At 39.6% G+C, this 19,386-nt stretch overlaps 1 protein-coding gene across 2 annotated transcripts in view; it reads right to left on the bottom strand.

The window, feature by feature from the left end:
* Positions 1-19,386, bottom strand: part of SAMSN1 (SAM domain, SH3 domain and nuclear localization signals 1) — a 126,309-nt gene that overhangs the window by 42,715 nt on the left and 64,208 nt on the right. Inside the window, exon 1 of one of the 2 annotated variants that reach the window (XM_038387587.1) lies at positions 3,799-3,968. The exons of the other annotated variant lie outside the window; for it this stretch is intronic. Within the exon in view, the coding sequence (XP_038243515.1) occupies positions 3,799-3,855 (57 nt within the window). The 5' untranslated portion in view covers positions 3,856-3,968. Of the gene's footprint in view, positions 1-3,798; positions 3,969-19,386 lie in introns of those variants that run through there. 2 annotated transcript variants of the gene reach the window in all.

Below are 19,386 nucleotides of genomic sequence, written 5' to 3'. Positions count from 1 at the left end.
GGTGGGAGAGTTTATATAAACCTGTAACTGTGCCACTGAAACACATTCTGTAAAGAGCATCCACTCACCTCCCCACTAGCTGCCCTAAAATTAACCTCTTTTGTGGCAGTAGCTGAAATGCATGTGAAGGGGAGACAGAGCTGTCTCTACAACTAGCACATGAAGTTTACTCTCAGAAAGATCAGTTTGACCACAGAGCTTTCAAAGCTAAATGCACACCATCATTTTTCTTTGCCTTAACCTGCCCACAATGTGATATTTTAGAACAACAGCAACACAAAATAAACAAAGTCCAGTCCCCACTGACTAGAAGGGGGTGGGGAGTGAGAGAAATATATCTTGACAGATGCACTTATAATTATAGACTCAGATACCATAGAGATAGAAAGCCATGTAAGAACTTAGACAGAAAGAAATTAGATATGTATGGGCATGAAAGAAAAATATAATGAACCTCACAAACTGTAGGGTCCTTCCATATTCTGTTCTGTATTCTGCAATATTCTGAAATTTTCTAAGCTTTCAGTTTTTAAAAAGAAAATATCAAGTTTCTGGGCCAGGTCCTCAGCTGATGTATAATGGTGTAGCTCCAGGGAAGTAAGTGCAGCTATACTGATATGCATTAGCTATACTGATATAAATGCAGCTATACTGATATGCATCAGCTATACTGATATGCATCAGCTGAGGATCTGGCCCTTCCTCCGGTCTATTCTATTGCCCTGCTAAGCAGACTTGCAGAAAAGTGTCACAGAATGCAGAACAGGGAGAAGAAGTTTTTTCTTAAACTTTCAAAGAAAACATTCAGCTTTGAGACCAGATATGAGAAGTTTTGGCTCAAAACATGACTGTTCATTCACATTACATAGAATATAAAGACTGGATGTATTATGTACACACACACACACACAGTGCTTGCTATTGACTGTAGAAAAGTAATTAAAGTTGTTTCAGTACTACAGGCACCCCCTCTATATAACCCAGAGAATAGCAACCCTAGATGCTATCAAATGTGATATTTTCCTATTTTCATAGTGAATACTTATCCACATACACACCCTGATGTACATCTCACTACAAGTTGGGGGCCAGCTGCCAGAGTCTCTATGGAGCACTTGCTTGGCCAACCACCTCTATTAGCCAAGCGCAGTGGCAACTGACTGTTTAGAAAAGGCTTTCCAACCCCATCCTCACAAGATTTCCCTTCAACAATCTAAGTCTATACCATATATTAGACATTATTCATGGACCTCACATGCATGATACATTTGTATTAAAATAAAGATTTGAAAAGGGAATTGTAATGGAAATTTTGTAAATTAATGTGCAAAAGTAAAATGATGACAAAAGCGACTGGCTGTAATGTGCATAAGCGGATATAGACTGCTGACTGAGTAAAGCATGGTAACCAGGAAGCTATCCATGGAAATCTTATGAAATTTTGTAAATTTTGTCATAAGCCATTGATCTGCGTGCTGTACATTTCCCAACCGTTCACTGAATAAATTAGGTAACTTTCTTGCTTAGAGAGAACAAGTTACAAAATGCACTATGACAAACAACGGTTTAGAGTTAGTATGTTCTTTTTCCATTCTTAATACTTTGATCCTCAGATGCTCAGCAAAATGCTCCCATTGAGAGACATTCACACAATGGGGCCGAATTCTTCTCTGCCTTGCAGCTGGTGTAATCAGAGTCCAAAGTGAGTGTAAGATGAGTGAAATGCATCCAGAGCAGAGTGCCAATGTGATGAGAAAAGGATACAGACTGATTTACCCCAAACAAACAAGCTGTTTTCAGGCTGAAGTTCTAGAACTACATACTATCGCAGACAAAGTGATACATACAAACAGTACAATTATACTAGGTATTACTGAGCTTCTGGTATAAATGAGAATGTCAAATTCATTTGATTTGGAGAATAAAATGAAATTAAAGGTATGGGCTCTTCATTCTCATGTGATTTAAAGTGATTTAAGGCTACAACTCCTTGTTTGCTTGTTCACTGTTTATTTATTTATTTGTATAGCAGCATAGGTGTTCATGGAACTCTTTAGCAGAATGGATCAGCTGAAACAGGGAACATGGACATTTCCATTTAATTTAATTTATATTGATCACTAAGAGCCATTGTTCAGTGGTCCACATTTTAATTTGGGCCTGATTCTGCCATCCTTTGCCATGTGGAATCCATGAGTAACTCCAATGAAATCAATGGGACTATCTGTTCAGAAAGTTACCATTCCACAGGAGAAAAGGGTGTCATGTTTGGCCCTTAATGAATATCTCTGAGAAGAAAACCAAAACTATCCACAAATGAGAAGGAACTGATTCTCTTATGCTCATTTTTTATTTTTTAGTCATGTGCCATTTATTTAAAACTAGCTGTTCATTATTTTAATTCACTGCCTATAAAATGCATCACAATAATTTAACAGCATAAAATATACGACTATAAAACCAAAATGTGAATGAAGAAGGGCTTGATCCAGAGCTCATTGAATTCCATGGAAAGACTCTCCTTTATCTCAATAGTCCCTAAATCAGACCATAGAACTGGGGGTGTCTCACAGAAAGGCCAATGGTGATTAAAACTGAAAATGCTTCTGATGAGTAAGTGTCTTCAGTGATCTTTTAGGACTGCGAGTTACAAGCTGAGGCATATTCCCATGCCATGGGGAGTTAGTTCTACATGCTAGCGGGCACCCTACTGAGAGCAGTGAGATGTTGGCCGGGGCTTGCAGTAGGATGACCAGATTTTATAGGGACAGTCCTGATATTTGGGGCTTTGTCCTTATATAGGCACCTATTACCCCCCACCCCGGCCCAATTTTTCCCCTTTGCTATCTGATCACCTTGGCTCACAGGGGCCCTTTGCTAAAATTCTGACACCACTGAATTGAAGTAAAGGATAGATATTTCAGATTTTGTTTCATGTTTCATAGCTGCCAGTGATTCCTGAGCCCCTGGGATAAGTTAAGTATTTCTGAAGATATTTGATTTTTTACTTTGGGAAGGGCCAGGGTCCACCCAATGGCAAGAATTGAAGCTCAATTCCTAGCTCAGGACATTCCCATACATCCTACAAGTGCCTTTACTCTCCCTCCTCCAACTTCAGACTGCAGAAGTTGAACAATGTCACCTACTATCATTGACTTAGCATATTTTTTTCAGGCTGAAAGTATAAACATTTCCAGCAAAGTGCAGCTGACTAAAAGATTGTTTGCCAAGTACTGTCTCCTTCTTTAGTATTCTGAAACAGCAATTGTGTTTAAATGGGAAAAAAAATAATACATCTGCTAATCCTTCACCCCTCCTCACCATTGGCACACATTTTCCTGCTACATCGTTGGTTTATCACAGGTTGAAGAGGGGACTTATGTGGGAGCTATTGTCAAAATAGCAGCAACACATCAGTAGGCAAACAACACTAGGCAAACACTAGCAGGACTCTTCCGAGCAGACACCTCCACATTTTGCTTTGTCCCTTTACGGTGTGAATGGCTGTTCTATACTGAAGATTCCATAAACTGAAGCCACTAAACTGAATGTATACAAACTGACCCAGGAGACTACAGTAATGAAGCACAGTTCAGTGTATTAGAAGCTCCTGAGGCACTATCATGTGTTATTTAATTTCAGATTTTCCTGTTCAACCTTTTCATAGATGCTACAAAGCCTGTACCATTGCACATGGTTTTTTTTAAATGAGTGACTGATGCTCAACCCTTTCAAGCATCAAGAATACCCTCTCTGCAAACTGTTAAGTATCTCTTTTATTATATAACAATCTCTTACCTTTGGTTTTTGACATTTCTCCTTATCCGACACATTGGAAGTTTTTCTCTTCAACATTTTAAAATTCAGATTTATCCAGATTAGGAGTAGTTGTCTGACTTTACTCAAACTAAATGCAAGAGTGCAGGGTATACTGAATGCACATCAGATGAATAATACTTCCTTATTCTAGTCACGATGCAACTTCTCTCCTTTTTATACTTGTGGGGAAGGGAGGGGGGAAGGAGTAATGGGGGCAGGGGAGAGACACCAACCATCAAGGCAGCACCAGCTAAAGGAATAAACACAGGCCTGGGAACCAAGAACTCCTGAGTTCTCTTCCAACCACTACACCATTAGGTTTTAATAATAATGAAGAGAGCCTGCCTCTCCCAGTCTTCCCACCCAGTCTTGTGGCATTGCCGCTTGTATCATTCCTATACAAGCAGACCCAGTGTAGAGTGGGAGTCACTGCTGCTCTGAAGCTGAGGTGACATTTTCCCCCAACAGATTTGAAAAGCAACATGATGTGTGGCTCAGCTGTTTCCCTAGCTCCCACATTCCCTCTTGGCCATGTGGAACTGGTCTCCATCTCAGCGGCTGCAGAGAGAAGAGAGGCACCTACATGGGGGTTTGGAGGGAAGGAAGAGGAGGAGAAATCCCCACAGCTACCTTTGCCCTTTGCGTGGGGAAACCTCTCAACCTTTCTTCACAGGATTTGGACTTCCCAAGGCAGCACTTTCAAGTCCCTTGATCAGACGCACCATCACAGATACTATGAAGAAAGGAAGAGATGGGACAAGCAAATCTGATAATAGACTAAAAGAAAGAAAATAAAAAGTTCAGGAGAGAGTGACATGGGGGGGGGGAACCAATGTCCCCTTTTTAAGCCCTTTAAAATCAGCTAAGATGATTAAAGAAGAAAAGAGGCATAGGGTATCCAAACCAACATCTCATTTTATGTTTTCATTTTAACATAATTTGCCAAGAAGACAGAACAATAAGGCATCAGAAATCCCAATGCTCCAGTATCTCGGGGATAACTGACTGGACTGCGAATCATTGCCCAGTAAAACTTGAACCCATGCAAAACTCTGCTGACTTCCTGTTGCAAGTTGTAAGAGAATCCAGCAGTTCTGAACAAAAACCTCTCTTTTGGGCCACACATCCATTCAACAGAATCTCAACATGAAGCTTTTTGGTATACATAGATACGCCTGGATTCTTTGAAACTTAATTGTAGAGCTGGTCAAAAAAATGGAATTTTTATTGAAATTTAGATAGTTAAAATTTTGATAATGAAATTTGTCAAAATTACAAATTTTGAACATTTTCAACTAGCCCTATCTAATTACTTGGTTAGGTTTTGTTTTAATAACAAACTGGAGATAGCTGGTCACATCAAACATCTTTTGGGTCAAATAAAACTTCACAAATCTTGCGAATCCGTAAGCAATGCAGAGAGCTTAAAAAAAAGACACTTTGTTCTTATTTGTCATCCTTTTACAACTGGGTTTGAATGAACCTGAAACTTAAAACAAATTAAAAGGCAAGAAACCATGTAAACTGAAACCAAGAAGAACGTTTGTTATAACCCAGCAAGAGATGCATAGCTCTCATGTTTAGGGCTGCCTTTCCCTTATTCCTGAAAAAATGCTTCTAATGTTTCTGATGCATGAATGAGGAGAGGAATTAGATAAGGGTGGTTACTCTATTTGCTCAAATGTCCTCTTTCTTACTGTTTAACAATCAATATAAGACACCTCAGATATCAATTTTCAGATGAGTTACCATTTAATTTTGTTATACCAACTACTGTGTCTACATATGCACATTTTAGGAGGCAATGTTAAGTTTGGGTGGCTGGTATGTTGGGTGGGCTGATAATATACGATGAAAGATTCTAGTGTAATGGGGAAACTAAATGGATGCCTGAAGTGTTCTTTTCCAGACTTTCGAAAGGCAGGTTTTCATAGCAAGGTGTAGAATTTCTGTGAAGATAATGCAATGTCATTCTTGTGTGTTAGCTGGACTCCAGTGAAATACATGTTCAAGCTTAACAAAAGACTTTTGTTTACAAATTTGAAATTTCGAGTTGCATCCCCTTAAAAGGATAGGGGACAAATTCAGCTCTGGTTTGTTTGATGTCAACAATAAAGGACTAAGAGGGGTAAATATCCCATCCTCATACCTCAGATAACAACAATCAAAAAGTCCATTTAGCTTAAACCATATTACCATAAGTATTGAACTTACCCTGGTAATTCAGTAATTACATAATTACATGTTTTGTAGTAATTAAACCTATTATTTTTTCTTTACAAAAATGTATTATTGCATTGTATTGCATTTCTCTTTAATTTTTTAAACCATATGCAAACTTTAGGAGGAAATCAGACTGCACTGATCACTAGAATGCGATTTTGTCCACCGTTAAAATCTTCATGATGAATAAATGGGAACTCATCTTAACAGTAATATGAGCTTCCTTTTTCTAGCATATTTATTGTTAAACAGGAAGAAAGGGGCCATTTCAAGAAATATAGTAACTCACCCATATCTATTTCTCTTCCTCATTCACAGACCAGAACAATTATAACAGCCTGAAGGCTGACCTGATTATCTTCTTGTCCTTGAAAGGTTGATACACACACTAGTTTTAGAAACTGCCAAAGGAGGAAGAAAATCAAACAAAGGTAACATTAAATGCACTTAATTTAGTAAACCAGTATATTTAAAAGAGGTTCCATTTGAAATTAAAACCAATAGGTGCAGTAGTAATAGCATACTTTAGGATTTATAGCCTTTTAGTTTCAAACAGGGGTCAAAGGAAAGGTGGCTGTCCCAAACATTAATGTTATAGATCTGATTAGAAGAGTTGAAAACCCTGTCCACCTGATGATACATTAAGAAGTGTCTTATCCCATACAAAATATACGATGACTTGTGAAGCGGTATAGTGAATTCAATAGGAGCTGTGATTACTCAGTCCCTTTAAAAAAATCAGGCCCTTAATATCTCAGATTAGGCATCCAAAATAAATGGACACGTTTGAAAATGTTGGTCTTTATATGCAGTCTATTGACTGACATACCTAGTCTTAACAACTGAGAGTAATGAGAAAGCAGCTATTTCACTTGCTTAAGTCACAGTCAGAATAGAGAGCCATTCTGTTGCATTCACGCTATGCAAAACCCCGTGAAGAGATTTCTGGCCTCAGTGGAGAGGGCTGAAATGCCATCAGTTTCATCCTTTGTCAGTAGAGTGACACTGGCATGCAATATGGTAGAAAAAAGACCCAAATCCTCTACTGAATCTCAGGATAGGGTCCCAATGCAAATAGTAGGTACTACCAGGAGAGCAGGATGAACACTGATCCCTGACCCAGGGAGCACTGCCTTGGCATGCTCCCAACCTCTGCTAGCCTAAGCGGGGAGTGAAGTATCAAGGATTCTATGTCAAACTTCGACCCCGCATGGTAGCCCCATGCACTAGATGACCAGGTCAGACACTCTTATGCAACGTCAGTTTAGAACCAACACTGGCGATATTCTATAGAATATGATGAAGGAATGATTCTCAAAGAGAACAGCTGCAGGATGTTCCACAAATACCATTTTTTACAGAGTCGAGCTGCACAGACCAGAATTTTTCTCTTTTTTTCCTATTTCTTTGAGTCTAAGCCTTCCTGCTGGGAAAACTCCAAGTCAATGAGATGTGGGTTTGTGTTTTGAAGTGTGTAGCCACAGGCTGATCCAACTTCTCAGTAATGATTCCATGCTATTTCTGAAAGATGAATGTATGTCACTGGTGGTTTTCCTGTGTGATTATTTGTAATCAGATCACTGCTTACTGTGTGTGTGACAGATAACAAATCAATCTGCCAGAGGGATTCTGGTGTGGCTTTAGGTAAACATCGGTTCAGCAGAGACCTGCTAAGTATAGATGTACTTGTAAAAGCTAAAATGCAAAATGTTCATGTCTAGGATATCGCAGTAGATTACATTAATGAATTCTGGGATTACTAATCAGCAACAGGGATTTTTCATCTAGGTAAATTGCATGATTAGACAAGAGTTGGTTTATAATTGTACGAGCTATTGCACAGGTTGTCAGAAATGTCTTTACAAATATATTGAAAGAATGAGGACCCAAGGCGCTGATGCACTGCATATATACTCAGTAGGAAATCCACAGAACAACAATACTATTTTAAATAAAAGTAAAAAATGTCCAGATACTCACTGTTAATCTAATACACAAGACATAGCATGTTTCATTCTGCAGCTTGAAAAGCGGCTTAACGCACAAGCACTAGCAGTGTAGTTGGGGATTTTTCAAGGTACCTACATCATGTTGCTTGCTTGCCTACCTCTGATTAGAATCAAGATCAACAAAAGTAAATTCTGATGAACTGTAATGCACAGCCTGCTGTCAGGAAACTCTTTGTAGTTTGAGTCATCTTTTACCAGTAAACATCTCATGCTGAATTTCTTCACTGATGTCAGAATGTCAAGTTGCCATACTGTCACAACGTTAGAACTGCTGTTTAAATGCTAACATGAAAAAGAATAAACAGAGTAAAGTCTCCGTAGTCTCCTGCAGAGCTTTAATTTCATTTGGCCTATATGGAAGATTATATTTCTTCTTTCCCCTCAAATGTAGTTTCGGATGGGTGGGAATCAAAATGTGGACAGTCACTTTTCGAGTCACGTTAACATGTGGACCCAGTTAACTTCATCAAGAGTATAATAGGGGCTGGAATGTCTCTTTGGGCCAGAGGCAATTGGGGAGCAAAGACAGGGGTCCTGAAGGGAGCCTTAGAGATAACCAAACTCAAAGAAGACATTTAGGCTGAGGTTTATGGTTTGTTATTGTTTTTGAGTGAAATCCCTTGAAGGGATGAGTTAGGACACTAACTCTGAACATGTGTACGTTCTGTTGAGTAAGGGATAGTTATGCAGCTATTAACACAGACTGCCTCTCTCCTGCATCCCCAATAACCAATCCGGGGATTTTATTTTTGGTTTCAATTTCTCGTAATGTGTCCTGATTCCTGTTCCTGTTGCTTAATGCTTCCTCACCCCACTCCTCCCCTTGTTGCACCAGTTTTGTGGCTCTGCCCTTGCACACCTGTTTCCATACTTCCTCCTGTGTATCCCCTTCTTGCTTTCCCATCCTTCTATCCATCTCTCAGGGTATATCTACACTACGAAATTAGGTCAAATTTATAGAAGTCAATTTTATAGAAAGCAATTTTATACAGTCAATTGTGTGTCCCCACTAAGTGCATTAAGTTGGTGGAGTGTGTCTACAGTACCAAGGCTAGCATCGACTTTCAGAGCGTTGCACTGTGGTGTAGCTATCCCACAGTTCCCGCAGTCTGTGCCGCCAATTGAAATTCTGGGTTGAGCTCCCAATGCCTGATGGGGCAAAAACATTGTCGCTGGTGGTCTAGAGAAGAAGTGACTTGCCTGAGGCCATATAAGAAGTTTGTGGCATATCTGAGAATTGAGCCCAGGCCTTGTGAGTCCTAAGCTAGTGCTCTAACCACTGGACAACTGGTCTCGTGGTAAAGCACTTGAATACTGTCGTGAAGAACTGGATTCTAATCCTGTTTCTGCCAGAGTTCCTACGTGATGCTGGACAACTCACTTGAACCAAAGTCTTCAAGGATGGGCACTAATTGTTCGTTCCTCAATTTCTGGGTTTAATTTGCAAAAGTGCTGAGCATTCTCAGCTGCAATTGAAGTCAACAGCTGTGCTTTGAACATAAAGTGTTATGTAATGCTAAGTACTCTGAAAAAAAAATCCTCCCTAGGTGTCTCAAATTGGGCACCCAAAATTAGTGGATACTTTTGATCTTTTCCACCTGCACAGATCCAGTTGCAAGACTAGAGCCTTAAACTGTAAACATTTTGAGGCAAGGACTGTCTTGTGAGTTTCTAGGGCAGCTAGAATCATAGTTGGGACTAATGGGTATTACTGTAATGTAAATGTGAAATATTCATTTTTCTAGGGGTTTTTCTCAGTATTTTATGTTAGATCGAGGATGGCTTTTAATAAATTAAAAAAAAGCATTAAAAACCATTCATGAAAATCTAAATATAAGAACCAATAAATGCTTAAAACAAAGCACAGCACATGATCTTAAATTATCATAACCTTCCCCACTCATTGGCTGTCATTACCTCTTGTTGTGTAAAATTGAACTTAATTTGTAAGTTCAACAAGAAGTTGCAACATTTTCTGATTAATTTGGTTTTCTCTTCTTCTCATGAAATATATGCAATCAGATTATTATTTCCTCAACCTCAACAGTATTCAGTGAATTTTTTCTACACATTTGTTTGATCAACTGTTCTTTGAATTTTAGCAGTTTGAGCTTCCTTGGTTAGTTATGATTGATCAGTTTAATCACAGACTATCGCTTCTGTTCTCACAGTGGATGACAGTGTAATTACATTTCCAGTGTGAATATTTGTGTGTACAAATCTGCAATTTGCTTTACATATATATTAGAGAAAGCAAATTTGATATTCTCTTTCCTGGCACTGTTTTTCAGTTGATATTTTTCTGTCCCTTTCTAAACCAAATGCAAAGCCAACAGCATTCAAGTTACATTAAGAAATTAAACAAAACAAGTTCACCCATCCCTCCTAGGAATTCAATTTGTTCAGGCTTAGGAGGTTCTCAGAACAGCAACTCTTTTTTCACTAGAAGATCTTTATGTATATTAATTACACAATATCCATTAAACTGGTGCCCTTACACTAATGTTCCTGACTTATCCTGGCATTGGAAATCCTCTCTGCGCCTCACACCATTGCTCAGCATTGGTATCATGTGACTTCTCCTACATTTCTACATTAGTTCTGCAAGAGAGACACAATTCACAATACAATTTATGAAGCAGCTATCCTAAACCATAGGTTTGAGGGCAAAATTTTAAAGCATAAAAATATCAGTCCAATAAAGAAAGTAACTAGGATCCAATGGGACTTAAAGACATGCTTACAGTTAAACATATGCTTAAATGTAGTCCTGAATAAAGATGGACTTAAACACCTACTTAAATGCTTTTCTGAATCAGTGCTTAGGTACTTTACTGAATCAGGGGCAGAATCTTCAGCACTTTGTAGGTCTGAATCTTAAGCTCCTGCATCACTTGCCACTGACTGCAATAGGTCTCCCGTCACATCAAGCCATAAGTGTAAAATTTACCCCTGTGCAGAGGGACAAGTTGCAGCAGTTAAGCCCCCTGTATAGAGGTGAACTGTATCTAAAGAGAGACAGGCTACCCATAGGGAGATAAGCCTTAAACGGTGTGGGCTAATTGGTCAAAACTAGGAATTTAATGTGATAGCAAAGCATAGCATCCAAAGAAGACAGATGTGTAGTTCTTTAGAGCTGCTTCATTTCGCAAAATCAGAGGAGAGGTGATCTACCATAAAAAGATTGTTCTTCTGAAAAATCCCCCCAAAAGTCAGTAATAAAAAACCAGACTGACAACAGAAAATGATCCAGGGAAAGGCAGCATTATAATAGCATACGTATGTAAAATACTAGCCAGACAACATTTAATTTTCTTTTGCGTATGCAACAGTGCATCATTTTGACAATTCTAGAAGATGCCAAGGGGAAGTTGTACATTCCATTGGCAGTACTTTGTCAGCAGCTACACTTAGTTTAATTAAAATTTGACTCTCAATCATGCTTCATGCAGCAGGTATCAGTCCTTCATCTTTTTTTTTAATTGCAAATTTTCATAACATTCACAAAGAGCAAGCACATGAAATGCTGAATTTCCACAAAACACTCCCAACTATTATATTTCCCTTCAATAGATCCATGACTGTAATTCAGGAATCACTTCCCTGTCTTTCTGGCTGTAGCTCATGAGAACCAAGTAACTATGTAGGAAACAAAGCCAGCAGATCTGGTAACAGAGGCAAAAAGGAATTTTCCCTTACAACAAGCTGTCAGTGAAACAGTACAACTGACATTAGCAGTTTTATTTAAAAAAATAATTATTGTAAATACAATCTCTTAATTATAATTCTATTTTAGCAGCACTAGCAATACAAAATTTCCAAGATATGATCCTTGAATGTAAAAGAAAAGGTCCAGTCTCAGTCATTTACACACATATCTGCCATTAAAATTAATGAATAATGTGTCTAATTCCCTCAGATGGCTCGGAAAATCTCAGCAAGGTATTTAAAAATTCTCAAAACCATAAGGTGAGATTCACCCTGGTGATGAGGGATGGGCGCCATGTCTTCCACATCCCCTAGATCTCACAGTGGGTTTGTGTGAGCAGAGTAACCACAGAGGGAGATGGGCCAACACAAATGGAGATGTTGCAGCCTGGCCCATAATGACTAGGCAGAAAAGTGGCCAAAAATCACTGTACTGGTGATGTAGAGGGGACTCAGCAGTCCCCTGAGGCTTAATAGTGTCTGCAGAGATGTGTTACAGTCACCCCCATGGATTGCGGGGTGAGTTCCTCTCCATTACCCACTTAGTTCCTGGCACAGAGCCTAAGTAAATTGGGCTTTGCGTGTTAAGTGGTGATTTGCACTCATTTTCTGTATTCTGCTGAAGCGAGCCAAAAAGCATTTATAAACTTACAGCTACTACATCTTCTTAAACAAACACAAACTGATATGCAACAAAATCAAGGGTTGCAGACATCAAAGCATTGGAAATATTAAAGCTATGTGAAACTCAGTAGTTTCTGGTTTCAGAGTAGCAGCCGTGTTAGTCTGTATTCGCAAAAAGAAAAGGAGTACTTGTGGCACCTTAGAGACTAACAAATTTATTAGAGCATAAGCTTTCGTGAGCTGTGAGCTGTAGCTCACGAAAGCTTATGCTCTAATAAATTTGTTAGTCTCTAAGGTGCCACAAGTACTCCTTTTCTTTTTTCAGTAGTTTCTGTTTGCTGGGTTCATTCAGATCTTTGGTTTCAATTCTGATGGGTTCATCTCAGACCTTATTTTCTGATTCAAGTTTAAAGAAACCCCAAACTCCAACCGAACCAAACATAACTCCTGATTTTTCATCCATTTAAGTAACCAAACCATGCAAATCCCACACATTTCACAGGGAACTGACGCCACATTTAGGTATAAATCAGCCCCATTCCCTCATAAGATTAGAATACCTTAATAACCTTTCTGAGAGACCTAGGATGTGTTTTGAGTTTGGAACAAAATCCAAAAGCAGGCAAATTGTATGTGCCTTTGGATTGTGCAATAGACATTCTAGCCCATGTCACCTGCTCCCATCAGATCACCATCACACTCTGCAGTCCAGGACATCATGAAGGCACTAGTCACTTAATTCTGTGGCTAAGACACAGGGCGAGATGCAGGGTTGAGGGAATAAGGAGGGTGATCATGAGGAATGGGGGAGTATAGCTAGGATTTTAGTGGGTTTGAATAAAAAACAATTATTATCATTATGAGTCTGTAGAGAGGCTTTAGTCAGGAATGAACAAAAACTAGCTAGAGGGACAGTGTGATAGTTTCTACCCACAAACAACCCAGTCAAATAAGCATGGCACAAAAACACAACACACACACACCTAACATCATCCTGACTGTTTTCTGTTGTAGCCCTGGCAACCACACTTCACCAGATTGTGCCTCTTTCAGCTGATTTGAGCAGAGACTGTGGGCCAGATTCTCAGCTGGTATAAATCAGCATAGCTCCTATGAAATCACAGATTGACACCTGTTGAAAATCTGGCCCTTTTTCCTGTGTAGAGTTTAGCATGTTTTGGGTGCTATTGTAATAAAAATAAGTAATAGCCACAGCTCAGAAATATTAGCTACTTCCTGAAATTGGGGTAACTACAGTTATTATAATAATACCTAGCTCTTTAGTTACCCAGTTTTAAAATGTGTATTTCAGAAAAGATCTTCTTAGATTTTCCAATATGTCAGGCAAATGCATGCCAATTAAGAATTCTAAATTTAATCTGGAATTCTTTTTGAAGCAATGTGCAGGCCTACAGCAATCAACCGGGATAAGAAGTAAAAAAAAAAAAAAAAACCCCCAACCAATTTGATGGCCCTGTACCTTATGAAAATAGCACAGCCAAAAAACTATAAAAAACCCACAGTTCTGCTCAACAGGAAACACTAACTTGTCTGCAATGACGTAGACATCTTTCTCTTAAATGTCCTCTGGGCTTGAGACAGCCAAAAAGCAGAACTGGAAGCTTTCAACTTTCTAAAATAAATTTTGCAGCACAGTGCATATTCTTTTCTCTGTTTGTTCATTACTGGATGCCCTGCACCCGCTACAATGACCTGGAGAATAATGAACAGGTCATTGGTCACCACAAGACAGCCAGGGGCCCATATCAGAACTTAACTAGTAGGTAGCACCTACAAGAACCATGATGATCAGGAATGGTAAGTATGCACTATTGTAGTGTCCGTCCCAGGATATTAAGGAGACAAGAAGGGTAAGGTAATATTTTTTATTGGACCAACGTCTGTTGGTGTTGACAAGCTTTCCAACTTACACAAAGCCCTTCTTCAGGTCTAGGACATGTACTTAGGCCTTTCTACACTGCCACTTTACAGCGCTGAAACTTTCTCACTCAGGGGGTGAAAAAACACCCCCCTGAGCGATGGAAGTTTCAGCGCTGTAAAGTGGCAGTGTAGACAGTGCACCAGCGCTGGGGGCCATGCTCTGAGTGCTGGGAGCTACTCCCCTTGTGGGGGGTGAGTTTTATTACAATGACTTGTGCTATGACTATACAGCCACATTAAAGCGCTGCTGTGGCAGAGCTTTAACGTTGATATTGAAGACTTACCCTGAGACTGCAGCTAAATATAAGATGGAACAAATTGTTTAGCATAAGTAGTTAACACATATTTCAAGGGACCAATCAAGGTGAAGTGGCCAATTAACACCTCTCCAGTCACAGGGTGGAAAGGAGAAAATAAAGTTGGGGAGGAGGGGTGGTGATGGCACCCTGGTGTTTAGTGGGTTACGGATTGTTGTAATAAGCCATAAATCCAATGTCTCTGCTCAGTCCATGGTTTTTAGTGTCTAACAGAGTTATGAATTTAAGCTCCTAGGTTTGTCTTTTGAAAGTGTTGTGCGGCTTTCCTTTGAGGATGAGGACTGAGAAGTCAGATCTAGAGTGATCACTTTGTGAAGTGTTCACCCACCGGTGATGTGGTGTCTTTGTCTTTTATCATTTTTCTGTGAGAGTTCATTTAAGAGTGTAGTGATTGTCTGGTTTCACCCACATAGTTGTTATTGGGGCATTTAGTACATCAGATGTTGTAATAGGTTTGTGTAGGACCCATGGATCTTGAAGGGTGTGTTGTAGGAGACACTGGTCACTGTAGCAGTAGTGATACGTAAACAGGTTTTGCATCAGGGACAACAGTGACAGACAGGGGACAATGCCAGAATGTGAGTAGAAAACTGGAGGAAGCAGCCAAGAACTTGCTGCAAAGAGAGAGAGTGTGTGTGTGTGTGTGTGTGTGTGTGTGTGTGTGTGTTGGGGGGGAGGGGGAGAAGGAGAGGGAGAGGGGAGGGTAGCCAGGAAGAAAAGCATGATGGCAGCTGAAGTCTGGGATAGCCAGGCCAAGGTAGCAGGGCTGAGAAGGAAAGCAGGTCAGCAGGGAAACAGCTGTGTAACTACATAGTATTGCAAACAAAGGCTCAGGAGAGATGCTGGGATGTGGCCGTGGTGACCAGTAGAACTGGTCCTGGGAGAAGAAAGGCCAGAGGTTGCCGAGGTGCACAGGAGGGAAAGCAGCCTCAAACTTTGGGAAACCCAGTCTACTGTATAAGGGGAAAGTGTGAAGAAGCTTCCCTTCAAGTTAATCATATAATAAAATAGTAACAATATCTATTTCTCATGTAGCACTTTTCATCTGTATATCTCAAAGTATATTACAAAGGAGATAATAATGCTTAGCACTTATTTAGCACCTTCCAGCTGTAGATCTCAAAGCACCTTGCAAAAGGGTGGATAAGTATTATTATTCTCATTTTGCAGATGGGGAAAAATAAGCCACTGTTGTAATAACCGGGATCTCATACATTTACCCCAATTGTGGGAAAGTGAATAAAAAAACATTCTAAAAGAGATTATGTGACTTATACAGCAGCTCAATGACACAGCAGGGAACAGAACTCAAATCTTCTGCATCCCAGGACACTTTTACACAATGGACCACACTGTCTTTCACAACAATGTACTCAGTACGTGTGACTTTCTGTACTTCAAAGTTGCACCCCGGAACCTCCATAGTCACTACTGGCATATAATTATGATATGTTCTCTACAAAGTATGCCTTGTGAGGTATCATTTTAAAAGCATTGATCTGTTGAATATTAATATTCTGTGGGATTGTATATGTATATACACCAGGGTACGAAGTATTGATATATATATATTACTGAAAAATGTTGTGAGATCAGGAATGCCCACAGGCCAGCCTTTCAGCTGCATCATAGGAGCCGGACAGGTGATTAATGGCTCATCAACACACAATCCACTGTCCTAGAAACTTCTCAGAGAAGGCAGGTACACCTTGGAGGCGGACTAACCCATGTCACAACAAATATCTTTCCAGCAAGCTGGAAAAAAGTATAAAAGAAGTGATATCATCACTTGGCCTTACTCCTCCTCCTCCTTCCCGTCCCCCTCCCACTCCCCCTCATCTCAGCACCCGGAAACACATCTGGAAGACAAAGAGTTTAAACTAAGAAGTTTGGTCCCAGGCTGGAAAAGAGTCCCAGTCTGTGTATTGAGAAACTGTAACCTGCTTGTACCATCTGTCAGGGTGAGAAAAGCTGTATAATTCAATTTTTGCTTAGACTAAGAGTTTAGGATTTAGAATGCATGTTTCTATTTTTATTTCCTAAGGTAACTAACTTTGACCTTTAAGCCTACCACTTATAATCACTTCAAATCTATCTTTCTATAGTTAATAAATCTATTTTATATTTTACCTAAAACAGTGTCTTTTGGTTGAAGTGCATGGGAAATCTCAGCTCAGTTTACAAAGGCTAGTGTGTGTCCTCTCCATATTGAAGGAGGGGCAGGCTGGGTAATGAACTTATACTGGCCAGGCTTCTGACCAGTGCAAGATGATACAGTTCTGGAGTGCGGAACTGAGGAGCTGGGGGATTGCCTGGAGTCTCTTTATTGTTGGTTCATGAGTGGCTGGGAAATCATTCATGTAACATAGTAGGATATGTCCCTGCCTGTGGATGGCTGTGTAAGTGCAGTGCCTGCCAGAGGCTTGTAACTTGACATCAGCATCACAGTGTGAGGGCCAGCCCAGGTTGGTGGAACAGAGGGCTCAGCAGTCCCACAGTCCAGGTTTCACCCAGGGACTTGGTCACAGTATGCTAGCCACACAACTGTCTGAAAACTTTTGGTATACCACAATACTCATGATAGTTCCCCACATGATGGTCCATTACAGTATCTTATAAAGGTTACCCATTGAAGAATATATTAGTAGTGCAAGTGTGACATTAGAAGGATATACTCCAAAGAAATACCTGGGCTACTGTTTTGTCCAAGTCCAAGTTCAAAATACTGCTATAAATAAATACTATAACATATTTTGTAAAGCAATTATTTTATCCTGTATTGAATACAGTGTATGGGACTATATTAAAAAATACCAAACAAAAAACTTTTGTTTTTTTTAACAACTGGAGGTTAGCCCTACTGCTATGATCACTGCTTTCCGGATGTGACACTAAATACACTATTGCCCTGTCTGGAAAGCAAGATTTCGAAATTATAAATAGCACAAGAAGAGTTTCTAGTAATCCACAAAGTGTTAAGAAAAATCGAAGCCACAAACAACGAACGTAGTCTTTTGCTGGTGGAATAGCTTGAGAAAGAGCGAGAGACCAAAAAAAAAAAAAAGGAACTACCACCCCCGTAAAGGTCAAGTGCTTATTAAACTGGCATCTGATCATTTTTCCACCCTGTTTTTAGCTGACACTTAACATTACCATGTTTAACACTGGGCTGCAACACTCATTTCTCTACTTGACACACTTTGAAGTAGTGTTGCGTGCAGCAAAGTAGTTTCTGTGTCTATAGGTACCTTTTAATTTTTGAAAAATTGTTCAGTACATCTTTTAAATATACTATACTTTCTCTTAAGGAGGAAGGAATAATAGATTCTATGAACAACATCTTTCCAGGGACGCATGCTGATATCAATAATTGTACACAGAAACAATCTGAGATTCCAAAAAGCTACAAAGGTGATGTGTTTTCCCCAGCAAAATTTTCCTCTATTTCCCATTATATTTTTAATGGGTAAACAATGCAGAAAAACAAACACTTTGTGTCTAAGTTAACTCGTGTGGAACAGTCACAGATTGTCCTTTAGCTATAGACTGATAATGAAGCTATTCATCCATGTGGTTGTATATTACGTTGTTACAGAACTGAAATCTGAAAGTGCTCCAATGCTACATAATGAGCCTCCATAAGCTTTCATATAATAATAAAGCTGGAGACCGTACATGAGATCCTAGTTCTCTCTCTCTCTCTCTCTCTCTCTCTCTCTCTGACACCCATAGAGGAAAAAATCGGAGGAAGGCATGCTTCTACTATGGACTGAATTAGGAAGGACAGAGGAAAGTTTAGCTAGAGGAGTTTGAGGGGTTCCACGTGGTTGGGGTTTCTCTATGATTTAGTGGTTATGAGAGAGTTCAGTGGATAGAATGGGTCAGTGAGGTACAGATTTGCTGTGACAGAAGATAAATACCCTTTGTAGTCAGTCCTAGAGTTGCTTATTCTGGCACCTAGTTGTAGCACTTTGAAGGCCATCTTAAAATGGCTGAGAAGATACAATAATGTTGCCATGCATTGGGGATGAGAAGAATTGGGAAGAGGGGCACTTGGTTTTGAAACTTGAGGTAGTGGGTAGGAAGAGACAATGCAGGAGAAGTACTCAGAAGAGAAAACCTGGAGTTAGTTAGTTAGTTCCACTCGGTTTTTTTGTTCATTATCTCTCAGGAAGGCAGGGTGTCAGATTGAGATTCATGTCTTTCTTTCATGCTGACTAATGAGGCCACTATTTAATTAGGCACCAACCATTCATGATTTAAGTAAAGCGGAGGTCCCCAAGTTTGCATACATATCCAAGGCATTGTTGGATGACACTGCATCCAACCTAAAATGTAGGTGCTCTCCTGTCCCTAAACTAGATCAGAGACAGCATGTCTATTTGAAATTAGTCCTGGAAACTTAGTCTTGCATGTAGAGTGTTCCTCTTCCCCTCCTCTTGCCCCATTAAAGCACAGCACAACCACATCTATTTTAGGACTACAATTACTTCAGTCTGTCTGTTCCACCTCACACTTGACCAAAGGCAGGAGAATATTAGCCAAGCCAAGCCAATAAAATAAAAACTCCGTAACTGTAAGTTGGGTTGAAGGCAATATTTTCAAATACACTATTTTTACTGTTATAGATAAATCAACATCAAAATTGCCCTCCACATCATCCCCTAAATCTGATCCCTTCACATGCAAAACAGCCACTTCTGGAGTCTATTAATTCTTGAAAAGCAAAACCGAAAATCTAATCC

Source organism: Dermochelys coriacea, chromosome 1, assembly GCF_009764565.3.
Source record: "Dermochelys coriacea isolate rDerCor1 chromosome 1, rDerCor1.pri.v4, whole genome shotgun sequence".
Lineage (NCBI taxonomy): Eukaryota > Metazoa > Chordata > Testudines > Dermochelyidae > Dermochelys > Dermochelys coriacea.
This window is presented reverse-complemented; position numbering and strand designations above follow the sequence as displayed.